At 47.3% G+C, this 12,625-nt stretch overlaps 1 protein-coding gene across 3 annotated transcripts in view; it reads right to left on the reverse strand.

The window, feature by feature from the left end:
• Nucleotides 1-12,625, reverse strand: part of NARS2 (asparaginyl-tRNA synthetase 2, mitochondrial) — a 149,703-nt gene that overhangs the window by 40,114 nt on the left and 96,964 nt on the right. For all 3 annotated transcript variants that reach the window (XM_056116053.1, XM_056116052.1, XM_056116051.1), the window contains one exon: nucleotides 9,573-9,705. In XM_056116053.1, coding sequence (XP_055972028.1) covers nucleotides 9,573-9,705 — 133 coding nt within the window. The remainder of the gene's footprint in view (nucleotides 1-9,572; nucleotides 9,706-12,625) is intronic.

Here is a 12,625-nt window from a genome sequence, read left to right on the forward strand (position 1 = left end):
TTGCCAAAGTACAAAGAATAACACAACTCATTATAAAATACAAGTTGTAGTCTGTAAGAATTCTTGCTACCATGGGAATCTATGGAAGTCTCATGGGAAAAACTTAAGAAGACAAAAAAAGACTAGACTGGAATGGAAAATACTTCAAAAACATTTTAATCACAATTTGAATTTTTGGTTTCAAGTTAATGAGCACATAATAAACCCTCCAAAAACTCTAGTCACACACTTTCATTTGCTCATATCCCCTCAAAATCACTGACAGACCCTAGCAAAACCTGAATCCGAGGAGTCAACTAGTATGTATTGAAACAATGTGGCACCATCATATGGAGTGAAATACTTGTCAAGTGACAGCCACATAGATTTAGCCATATATTTTTATGTCTATAGTTTGTACAGGCCCAGTAACGTCTCCATTTTGAGACTTGTTGTTACTGTGTTTGGCATATCAAATACGTCCTGGGAAGCTTGCCAGGCATTGCCATGCGGGCAAGATACTCTCGGTAGCTTGCTGGGCTCTCCGAGAGGGGCAGAGGAATCGAACCCAGCTCAGCCGGGCTGGCTGCGCGCAAGGCAAATGCCCTGCTGCTGTGCTACTGGGCCGGCTCGAGCAAATCGATGAACAACGGGAGGACAGGGACAGTGACAGTTTGTACAGGAAGAAGGAATAACTTGTAAAAGGGGAAAGATTGTTTACCTGAAGGGCATATCCTCTTAAACCTGGCAGTGAGACAAAGAAATCACTAAGCCACCATGGGGTTTATGAAGGGCCCAATTCTTGGATCTTTACAGTTAAGTCCATGCAGCTTGGGAGGAAGAGGGGCAGGGAGAAGGGCTGGGCCTTGTGGGGGGCACAATACACCCATTGTCTGACAGAGACTTTGACCCCAGGGTGGTTGATCCGCGCCTCTCCCGAGCGTTGAGTTTCCAGGTAAAGATCACTGGCGTTTAAAGGTGTGACTTTTAGACTATGGTCTACAATATACTCACAGGAAACAGAATTTCGGCTGGAGTGCCAGTATATGGCACAGATGCTTACAACCTATGACTAAATCACAGAAAGAGTGATTAAATTGTTTTTCTAATTTTAATTTTTTAATTAAAGAACGGTGATTTACAAAGTTATTGATCACTGAGTTTTAGGCATGTAACATTTCAATAACAATCCCACCACCAGTGTCAACATCCCTTCCCAGATTCTCCCCCCCTCCCCCGCTCCAATCCCACCCCATCCCGCCTGTCACCTTGATAGGCACAATACAAAGTCCCAGTGGATGTAGCTTAGAAGACCTCTCTCATGTTCTCAGTGTTGCTGAGTTTGTAGAAATGGCGAATTTTTTTTAAAATAAAAATTTATTGGATGACCGTGAGATACAGTTACAAACTTGCATGAGTGTGTTTCATTCGAACAATGCTCAAGCACCCATCTTTCCACCAGTGCACATTTTCCACTACCATTGTTCTGAGTGTCCCACCCACCACCCCACCCTACCCCGCTCCCTGCCTCTGTGGCAGGTACAGTCTTTCTTACTCTCTAATTTTGGGCATTGTGATTTGAGATACAGATACTAAGAGGTCATTGTGTTTGGTCCTTGGACTAATTTCAGCACACATCTCCCAACCTGGGCGATCCCTCCAATCATCATTTACTTAGTGGTGCCCTAGTGGTGCCCTCTCCATCCTAACTGCCTTTTCCCCCCGGCTTCCAAACCATGGTGTGATCGTCCTTTGGTGTTAGTCTTATATCTTATGTCACTGTCACTGTCCTCCCGTTGTTCATCGATTTGCTCGAGCGGGCCCAGTAACGTCTCCATTGGAGACTTTGTTGTTACTGTGTCTGGCATATCGAATACGTCAAGGGGAGCTTGCCGGGCTCTGCCGTGCGGGCGAGATACTCTCGGTAGTTTGCCGGGCTCTCCGAGAGGGGCGGAGGAATCGAACTCGGGTTGGCCATGTTGGCTGCGTGCAAGGCAAACGCCCTACCCCTGTGCTATTGCTCCAGCCGAGTGGTCTAAGGCGCCAGTCTTATATATGCTACTCTATATTCCACAAATTAGTGCAGTCATTCTATGTCTGACCTTCTCTTTCTGACTAATTTCACTTAGCATGATACTCTCCATATCCATCCACTTATATGTGAATTTCATGATTTCAACTCTTCTAATGGCTGCATAGTACACTGTGTAGATGTACCAGAGTGAAACATTTAATTTTTAGTCTTCCCATTCACCCAGCTTTTTTGACAGCCACGTACAAGCTGAAAGACAAAAACATCTTGAAACAATGAAAATGACTATCAAATAACATCTTATTTAAATTCTCTTGACTTCATGTAGATGACTACTGGAATTCTGGGAAATCTTGTCTCCACCAGGTCAGTCAGAAAAACAGAAACAATCAAATAGGCTGCATTAAGGTCAGCTGAAACCTAGCCTATATCACCCATTTTTAGGAACAAATGCCATAAATGTTAATTATTCCTACTGAAAAGAAGGGAGATACCTAGCAGTTCCTTTTTTTCCCCCTACTTTGATAGATTTATTGTTTCAACAAAAGATTCACCATTATTAGTTAGAGTTTACACCCCAAAATCAGACCCACTGAAAAGGCATTGTGAAAATAATTTGTTTTCTACAGCTGGTTACAAAAACCAAATGATGTCATGCGGCTGCAATAGCGGCCGCGCGATTTTGGATTTCTGATACTTTACTTATTAAGCCTGGAAGTATTTCTGCTGAGAGTCACATAATTTTAAGATTGGTTTCTGTGGCTCTAGAGCCATGGCCATGTCAGAGAGCCACTCATGGAGGGCAACTCATAACCTCGGTAGGGCATGAAGGACCCGGGAACACCCCCCTTCCCATGAGGTTTCAGTCGTCCCGTCAGGACCAGCTCATACTTGGCTTTTCAAAAGACTCTGAGGCGGCTGCCATCTTGCTTTCCAGAGGGGAAAAGGCGGAAGGGAGCACCACCCTTTCCCTTCCAGGCAGGCATGGTGGTGTGGATTAATGCATAATCCATTCACTTTTCTGCCGCAAACTGAAAACAGTGATTTTTAATTGCCCACATCTTATGAAATCTTGGAAAAAAAAATTTCTTTGTTATGGTATTCTGGTAGAATATTTAAGAGACTATTTTTCATCAAGATAAAAAACTTCTCCAGAATCTAGTATATAAAAGAGAGAGAATGATGAGAGGTAGGAGGTTATTTTTTTTTTTGCGGGGGTGAGGGGAGTAGACCTTTGTCTTCTGTTTTCAGAAGAAAATAAAATTTTTTATATTGTAATCAAGTTGCCGGCTCCTTCAATACTACATGCCCCTTTCAGGGCCAGAGTGACAGTACAGTGGGGGTACACGTGACCCACTAGGATTCAATTCCTGGTACCTCCTGTAGTTCCCTGAGTTTTGCCAGGAGTGAAATCCTTGAGTGCAGAACCAGAAGCAAGTCCTGAAAACTGCCAGGTGTGTCCCCAAAACAAAATAAAACAACAGTTAAAAAAATTATTACATCTCTTGACCTCAAAATCAGGATAATTTATATTTTTGATTAGCCTGAGGCTCAAACCCAGGGCCGCACACCTGCAAGGCCAGCAACGTAGGGCCAAGCATCCCCCCCACCCCGCCTCAATGGGATGTTTTCATCTGAATTAAGTATCTCCTTAGTATTAACTTTATGAAGGTCAACAATCAGACTCCTTCTTGTCTGACTACATTAACGCATCCCTGAAGCACTTCTGCACGTTAAAACGTGAAATGTTAATAAGTTAGCCATTTTATTGACCTCGCAGGCCAAGATTAGGATAAGTCAATCACTACACCTTTTGATCCAGTCACAGATTAAAAAAAAAAAAATCTGAAGAGACTACAAAGAGCGACTGACTAGGGAAGGGTTAGAAATGGGAGTAATCCCAGCAGACGCGGGTGTGCCAAGCTGAGAATGGCCTGGCGGGGGATGTGTTCCAGGGCTCCTGTGCTGCCTCTCTCTGGCTTTGATGGAGGACCAATGAACTAACTGGGTGGCAGCCCCGGGCCTCTTCCCCTGGCGTGTTCCTCTTTCGTCTGGTTCTGTCTCCGGCAGCCACTGGCCTGACATCACAGACCACAGCCCCGAAAACCCAAAGAGAAAAATCCACTTCTCCACCCGGAGGAGCTGTGAGAAAGGGCTTCTGCTCTCTGAGGAGTGCGTGGGGAAAGCCCCATCTCTTTTTAAACTTCTCTCTTCCCATTTGACCCAAAGATGGTCAACTGTCATGCAGAAAGAAAGACAACACGGGCCAGACTGAAAGCCTTAGCCGAACCTGTCTTTCTGGCCGGAGGGACCGGATGCGTGGCCAGACACGGCAGGAGAAAATATCTGAATTCTGTAGATGAACAAGACTGGGGAATCCCTCTAAGGAACCACATACAGAACAAACCCGAAAGAGGACAGGGCAAGAGTAAAGCAGTGAACCACAGTCGCAGCCACACCGACAGCCGTGTGGCACATGTACTAGAAGGACTCCTTACAGCTTGGCAAAGATTTTGAAAATCGGACAGAGAAGTTGCTTGCAGAAAGTGGGGAAAAGACTTATTGTCCAAAGTGAACCACATTTAGGGGCTGGAGCGACAGCGCGGTGGGAAGGGCGTTTGCCTTGCACGTGGCCGATCTGGGTTTGACTCCCAGCATCACATATGGTCCCCTGAGCTCTGCCAGGAGTAATTCCTGAGTGTAGAGCCAGGAGTAACCCCTGAGCATCGGCAGGGTGTGACTCCCCCCAAACAAAACAAAAACAAAACTAAAACAAAGTGAACCGTGTTTAATGAGAAGAGAAGAGAAAGAAGGGTGAAGGAGGAAGCATGCAGATTGGGGAAGACTAATAATCAACATCAGATCATTTCCTGAAACTCAACAGGATCTTCATGGTATTGCATTCAAATCACTCAGGATATGAGAAATACTGGCCACATAAGGAACCAGAAAAATCTGATGATTCAAGAAAAAGACAGTAACATATGCAAATATACAGATGACCCAGATGTTCGATGACTGGATAAAGAATTTTTTTTTTTCCCTTTTTGGTTTTGGGTCACAACCAGCGATGCTCAGGGGTTACTTCTGGTTTTGCACTCAGGAATTACTCCTGGCAGTGCTTGGGGGACCATATGGGATGCCAGGGATCGAACCTGGGTCGACTGTGTGTAAGGCAAATGCCCTATCCACTGTGCTATCACTCTGGCCCCGACCAGATAAAGAATTTCAAGCAGGTATTCTAAGCATCATAAACATTCTTCGGCAGGATGTTAGGAATTCTCAAAAGAGACAAAGAAGCTGAGAAGAAAAAAAAAAACCTAACACTTTAGAATTAAAAACTACAGCAACTAAATATAAATTTCACAGAATGGGTTTATAAGCAAAATGGAAAAATAGAAAATAGAATTGATGAATTAAAAGGCCGGGTCAATAGTTCACATGACCGAGTCTAAATTATATAGTGAAAAAAAAAATTCTCAAGATGAACACAGCTTCTGGGAATGATGGTACAATATCAAAATTCCTGCTATTGTGTTTGTGGAGTATCAGAATCAGAAAAGACAGAAACCATTGTAAAAGAAAGACGGTTGGGTGAGAAAACATTTAGGAATCCGGAAAACCAAATAGGATGAGTTCAAGAAAGATCATGATCTGACCGCTAAAACCAAAGATTAAGAAAAAAATAATCTTAAAAGAAGTAGAAGAAAAATCCAGATAGGGAAACAGCTATTCAACACATTACTGATTAATTTAAAAATAATTCAGTCACATTTAAAGATCAAAAGATGACAAAATATCTTCCAGTACCAAAGCAAATGTCTGCCTCAAGTTTTATCTGTTGGAACATTTTTAAGGAATTGAAAAAAAAAATGTTGGCCATGTGCAAGGTTGGACCTGCTGTACTCTCTCTCCACCCTGGAGACAACCTCCTTACCCCTTTTATTTTTCAGTGTCCAAATATCTGTGCTGACCCTTTGAAAAGAAAGAGTGACACAGCGGCAAAGGCTGACGTCCGCCATGTATGCCAGTAGAGCCATCAATTCCTCACCCAGCAGAGGCATGTGAGTCCACCCTCACTGAAAAGGCTTGACTGGAAGAATGGGGGAGATGGCTGTGTTGCCGACTTGGTACTGGGAACGCGTCTGGGGTTCACAGCACGACTATGAACACTAATTCTGCTATGTCATTTGCCAGCCTGTAGCTCCATGGAGGTCTCCGTGGCACAGGGCTTCCTGCACATCAAACGGAGCAGATGGGCCTTCTGCAGGGGAAACGTCTGCCCCGGAGCGATGTCCAGTCATGGCTCTAGTACTGTCCCTGAACACGCTGACGCCTGGCTCCAGTCTGAGCCCTTCCTTGAAAATACTCATCAAAGAGAACTAAAGAACCCCAAACTAGCGGTTCCTTCCAGATAACTTGAGACAACAAAGAAGCTTGTCCCTCATAGCGGTCTTTATTCTGCCTCGTGGGCCAAAGTAAGATGATCAAACTGCATGATGACACATGTCAGATGGGTTATCCAAGTTGAATCCTAACATTTCAATTTCTCTCTTTTGGAGTGTGTGTATGTGTGTGTGTTTGTGTGTGTATGTGTATGTGTGTGATACTTGTCGTAGCTCAGAAGCTACTCCCACCTCTGTGCCCAGAAACTGAAATCCACTGTTCTAAACTCTCGCTTGTTCCCCTGCTCACTTCCTGGGGGTCACAATATATCCAGAACAGTCACGGTCACGGTCCTCCCGTTGTTCATCGATTTGCTCGAGCGGGCCCAGTAACATCTCCATTGGAGACTTTGTTGTTACTGTGTCTGGCATATCGAATACATCACGGGGAGCTTGCCAGGCTCTGCCGTGCGGGCGAGATACTCTCGGTAGCTTGCCGGGCTCTCCGAGAGGGGCGGAGGAATCGAACTTGAGTCAGCCATGTTGGCTGTGTGCAAGGCAAACGCCCTACCACTGTGCTATCGCTCCAGTAAAGAACAGTCATTGGGGAATATTAAAGGGGTAGGGAAGTGGGTACTGTGGGGCGTGGGTGGAGTGCTAGCCCAAGCCAACAGTCTCACCCATGATTACAGTAGCTGCTAAAGGTCCACAGCTGACTGTCTCTTCAGAAATCACTGAGGCCAAGAGGGACGCTCTACCTGAGGTCTGACTCTTCAAGGGGGACCCATGTCTGATGACTGGCTGAACGTGGCGGGGCTTTGTCCTCATCTGGGACAACTGTGCAGAGTCATCCCAGCTCCAAAGTGGCCGAGACCAGTGTAAATGCATCACACTTCAACCTTCCCCTCTCTCGGATGCTGTTCCCTTCCCTTCCAAGTGTCATTTCTGAGAACGTCCCCAAGTAACTCTCTTCATGCAAAGCTCCACTTGAAGGTTTGTTTGCTAGGAAATCGACCCTAAGTTGAGTAAATGAAATAGACTCTACTCGCTTTGGTGGTGCAATTGGTATTTATAGCTAAAGTGGAACTGGGCCATTTACTGGGCGAAGAAAAACAGAAAGACGTGCACATGAACAGAAGTGAGAGTTGATGAAAAACATTAAAATAAACATACCGCCATCCTAGATTTAAACTAGGACATTAAACCCAACGATACCAGATAAATAATTCACAGTAACAGCTAATTTGTGGGTACTTTCAATATGCCACAAACTATGCCAAGTGCCTTAAGTTTCTTGTAGCTAATCCTCTGAATTAGCCTGCGGACTAATTTCTATTTTATATATGAGAAAATTGGGGCAGAGAGAAACTATGTCTATTGTCTAACTGTTTCCCAAAGTGGGCAATACTGGCCCCGGATGCCAATGGATGGGGGTGGGGTGGGGGTGGAGGTGGCAGGAGCCTGGGGTGCAATTGGGGGCACTGTCTATTTGCTTAAAGAAGGAATATTTCCAGGGAAGCACTGGGAAATTTTCTTCTGAAATGTGTTGAATTTGTCCACATGAATGTGGGGACCTCTGGTCTGAGGTCACAAAGCGAGTCACGGCAATGCTGAGAGCCAGCCTGGCCCGCCCGAGCCCAGAGGCTGTGTGCTCAGTCTGTGCCTGGCCTCTCTGTTGATTTTCTGTCCCACAAAGGCACTCCTCAGAGGGCTGCTAGAGTCTAAAATGGAACTCTGACCATCGCACTATCTCTGCTTCATCTTTTCTTTCCTTTTTTCCACCCCTTTCTTCTTTTGATATTTATTTGAGTCTCTGAAACAAGGTCCACAGATGAGCTTCGCAGATGAGCTTATAAGGCAGCCTCGGTGGGACGTGGGCTGCCGGGGCTTCTGGAAGTGCGTGCAGTGGGGGAAAGTTGCCCATCCCAATTCTGAGAAGGCAGGCCTGGGGTTTTCAGCCACGAGGACCTGCGTACCTGTAGTTTTCAGCAGACCAGGCTCTGTGAGACTCAGTCAGTCCTGAGGTGATGGAGTCTGGCTGGAGGCACGGGTGGGGGCTTTGGAGTGTGGGAGAGGCTGCAGGGCTTTGACTGGACGGAAGCCCGCCCGCCCACCTCTGGGAGAGCCCTGGAGGGGTCAGTGAGAACAGGCGTCCAAGAAATGTTTTGGCTACGTGAGATTTTGAGAATAAGGCTGGTAGGTGGGCTTACGTGGAGACAGTGTGGGGCGTGGACGTGGCTGCCTGGGTTTCTGGAAGCAGGGGGAGGTGGGAGTGCTCCCTCTTTTGCATAAAGGTCAGACTCCCGCGGTATCAAAATACCAGGTCTTTCAAGATTTGGCTCCTGCCCACCTCTTCAGCCTTACCTCTGATCCCCCCAAACACAGCGCTGTGGCAGTGCCCAGGGATCTTTCTGATACAGCCCTCGAGATGTGCCAGCCCCAGCGATGCTTTCCTACGTGCTTAGGGAATAAGGCTACCGCTGACCACCTCTTAAGCACTCCAAATTATACACATCATTTCTGTTTCATTTAATCCTCCCAAGAACCTTATGAGGTAGGTCTCACTTGATAAAAAACCCAAGGGTAAATGACATAACCAAGTTACTAGCAGAGCTAGAGTATGAATTTAATCTGCCAAACAATGCCTATACTTTTACACCAGAGGCTGAAACATGGGACTCGGGGCCCAGGCTGGTCCAAAAGGTGCAGAGAGGGTATAAAGATGGTGGTCTACACCAGTTTGGTAACTGCTGGTCCACAGGTGTTCAGAGAGGTGCTGATTCCCAGGTGCAGAAAGGCAGAGAGCCACTGCCGTCTACTTACTCTAGAGGCATTCAGTAGATGATGAGTGAGTGATTATCCATCTTCACTGTATGAACACAGGTCACAGTTCTGAGGTAAAAATGTGTACTTCAGAAGCACTTTGCTGGACCAGAGAGCCAGCACAGGAAGGAGGGAGCTTGCCTTGCTTGGGGCTGGCCTGGACTCAATCCCTGGCATCCCATATTATAGTCCTCTGGGCAACCCTCCCAGGAGTGACCCCACAGTGCAGAGGCAGGAGTAAGCCCTGAGCACTCTAGGTGTGGTCCCGAAACAAAACCAAACAATACTGAGAGACACTGGGCTGTTACAGACGCTGGATCTTTAGATGTGACTTCCAATTCTTGCGTGCCTACCTTCATGAGATCCTGAAGGCTCTCGACAAACGAAATCTCGGCTTCCACCATATAGAACTCGGCTAGGTGTCGCCGGCTCTGAGAATTCTCTGCTCGGAATGTCGGACCAAAGGTAAACACTTGAGTAAAAGCCCTGCAATTCAAGATTCAGAGAGTAAAAATAGGATCCCTGTGATTAAGGCTGAGTATTTAAACTACACCCAGCAAGCTCTTGAAAACGGGTTTGCGTCTCTGTCGTGTGCACGAATCCACACCTATTAGCTGCTGTACTTCTCGAACGGGTGATAATAATAGTGCCCTCGAAAAATGCGACATTTATAGAAACCATTTTATCCTGATGGAATCTGCAAGTGCACTACAAACCCTATGGCTTACTAAATATAGAGCTACCACCACTCCTGGCCACACTCGGCTGCAGCTGCCGTGAGCCGCCAGCAACTCCACTGCACGGCCCCAAGCGCAGAGACAAGGGAACATGCCACAGCGTGAGAAATCACACGGAAAAACCGGGAGGAGGACGGTTAAGAAGAGCTCCGTATGGGAAGGTAGGCGAAATTTATTTTTGAAACATGTGGGGAAAAAAAAAAAACAGGAGGGACTGAAGCGACAGTACAGCATGGAGGACACTTGTCCTCCTGTTCTTGGTCAACTGGGTTCAATCCCCAGAGCCCCCACCATGGAGTGGTCCCTGAGTGCAGAGCCAGGAGCCCTGAGCACTGCTGGGTGTGGCCCCCAAACAAAGCAGAACAAAACCAAGGGCATGGGATACCCGTGGCCATTTCCTCGGCCAAGGCCCACTGGAGGCCAGGGAGCCACCGAGCGGTAACGCAGGTTGTGCAGCAGGGACAAGGGCCCCGCCAGCCGCCCAGGCTCCGGTGTTCACGGGCAGTAGCTTTCCATCCAAGGGAAAAAATTTCCCCCCTATGGTAAACATACTCCAAAGTTCCGGCCAGACGCGCCTACTAGAATTTCTTGGAAAGACTAAACTGGTTTTGTTCAGAACAGAAACTCTTGCCACCCCCGCCCCCAAACCCCAACAAAAGCCAGAGAGTGAACAATCCCGCTTTTCTTTCCAGCCACCCCCCTGCCCCCCAAACCAGGCTCCTTTCGCCTCAGCACGCAGGCCACTTCAGTGCTCTGTTCCCCCCCCACCCGCCCCACTTCCCGTGGTGCAGGGAATCACAAGATCACACCGTGGGCCTGGATTACTTGGGGGAGGCCATGTTCACAGGGCCTCTGGACGTGTGCCAGGCCCAGCTTGAGCCTCTGTGTCTGCCCTGGCCCAAGAGTATCCTGTGGATCGTTTCCACGGAGGCAATTCTCCGACCTGGACAGCTCTGGCTGTGTTGGGTCCACACCTGCAGGTGCTCAGGGCTGACTCCTGGCTCACTTCTGGCAGGCTTGGGGACTCAATGGGGTCCCGAGTGTCAAAAACCAGGTCAGCTGTGTCCAAGGTAAGCACCCTACCTGCTGTACTGTCTCTCCAGAACCCGATCTACACTTTTGTTAGCCACACCGCTATCCTCTTAGCATAAACTCCTATGTCTTTAGAATTAAAAAAGAAAAATAATAGATACTTTGATCATACGCATAGTCCTCTGCAGGGATTGAACCGAGGTCTCTCTCCTGCATGCAGAGCACGTGTGCCCCTGTCCTCCGGGCTATTCCCCCAGCTGAACTCATGTGTTTTGCTTAGCAAAGTACAACAATTAAAAGCTGTTGTTTTATTTTCTTTTTAAAGTTCGAGGTTAGCATTGGTTTATTTCATTATATAGGTTTCAGGTGCACTGCTTTGGAATTTGACATCTACACTGTGCCAGGACTCCAGTCTGTATTTTCAGCTGATCTCTCCCCTCTCCCTTTACCCGAGTAACACACCATCCCTCTCTAGTCCCTGCAGATAACCAACGACTTCCTTCCTGCCCGTCTGTTTTGGGGTCGCACTGGCTCTGTGCTTGGGGATGAAACCTGGCAGGGCTCGGGAGGCCTCACGCAGCGCAGGGAAAGCGGGGCTGGCTGCATACACTGGCAAGTGCCTGACATGCTGCCATGCTATCCGGCCTCGGGCCACCATCCTTCTCACTAGCTTTATAGAGGTGCGTGCCACATTTCTTCCTTCAGACCACACTGCTTTCAGTGTGATAACGCAGGCCCTGAGTTAAATAGTGTACCCATTTCCTACTACTCCAAGGATAAGACCCCCAACTCCCTGATGCTCCTTCCTCCAGCCTCCGGCCCGGCTCCCTCCCAGCCCGCCCCCAACCTTTCCCGTTCTCGCCATCAGGCCTCTTCCCCAGACGGGCAGGAACTTCCCGTTGCTCCTTCAAGACCTTCCTGGAGGGCCACCGTGTCCCCTGGCTGCCCAAGCCCCCACCCTTGAGAGGGCTACAGGACTTTCCAATGCTGAATGGATCTCTTAAAAAGGCAATTATCCGTTGCAGTATCTTTCTCTCCTTAATATAAACCAGAGGGCTTACCAGAGGCTCGGATCATGTTTTATTGATACTTGCGCCTCCCATGTCTAAAATAAAAACAGGTGCTCCTGCAGAATGAATGAGTGCTAATGATGATCACGGGCTTCCTCTGATGCAAACCCCCACAGCACAATATCTTCAAAAGCATTATCATTACAAATAATGTATAGGGAAATACTCAATGTATTTTACTGGGGCTCTTACACAGTATCTAAAATGAACTATGTAATCAAGTCGTGTCTCAAATAGTTAAAAAAAAAAAAAATTAAAGGGGCCCTTAGTTTCCAATCTGTTGACAGTAGTATATCTATACAAACAAATCGACATTTCTTTCTGGTATTGTGCCACAAGAAATTATATACACAAACATTCACTAACAATCAATTATTCTAGAGGAGAGATAGCACAGCGGTAGGGCACAGCCAGCTTGGCCGAGCCGGGTTCGATTCCTCCGCCCCTCTCGGAGAGCCCGGCAAGCTACCGAGAGTATCTCGCCCGCACGGCAAAGCCTGGCAAGCTCCCCGTGATGTATTCGATATGCCAAACACAGTAACAACAAGTCTCACGATGGAGACGTTA

This window comes from Sorex fumeus, unplaced genomic scaffold, assembly GCF_029834395.1.
Source record: "Sorex fumeus unplaced genomic scaffold, SorFum_2.1 ptg000030l, whole genome shotgun sequence".
NCBI classification, from domain to species: Eukaryota; Metazoa; Chordata; class Mammalia; order Eulipotyphla; family Soricidae; genus Sorex; species Sorex fumeus.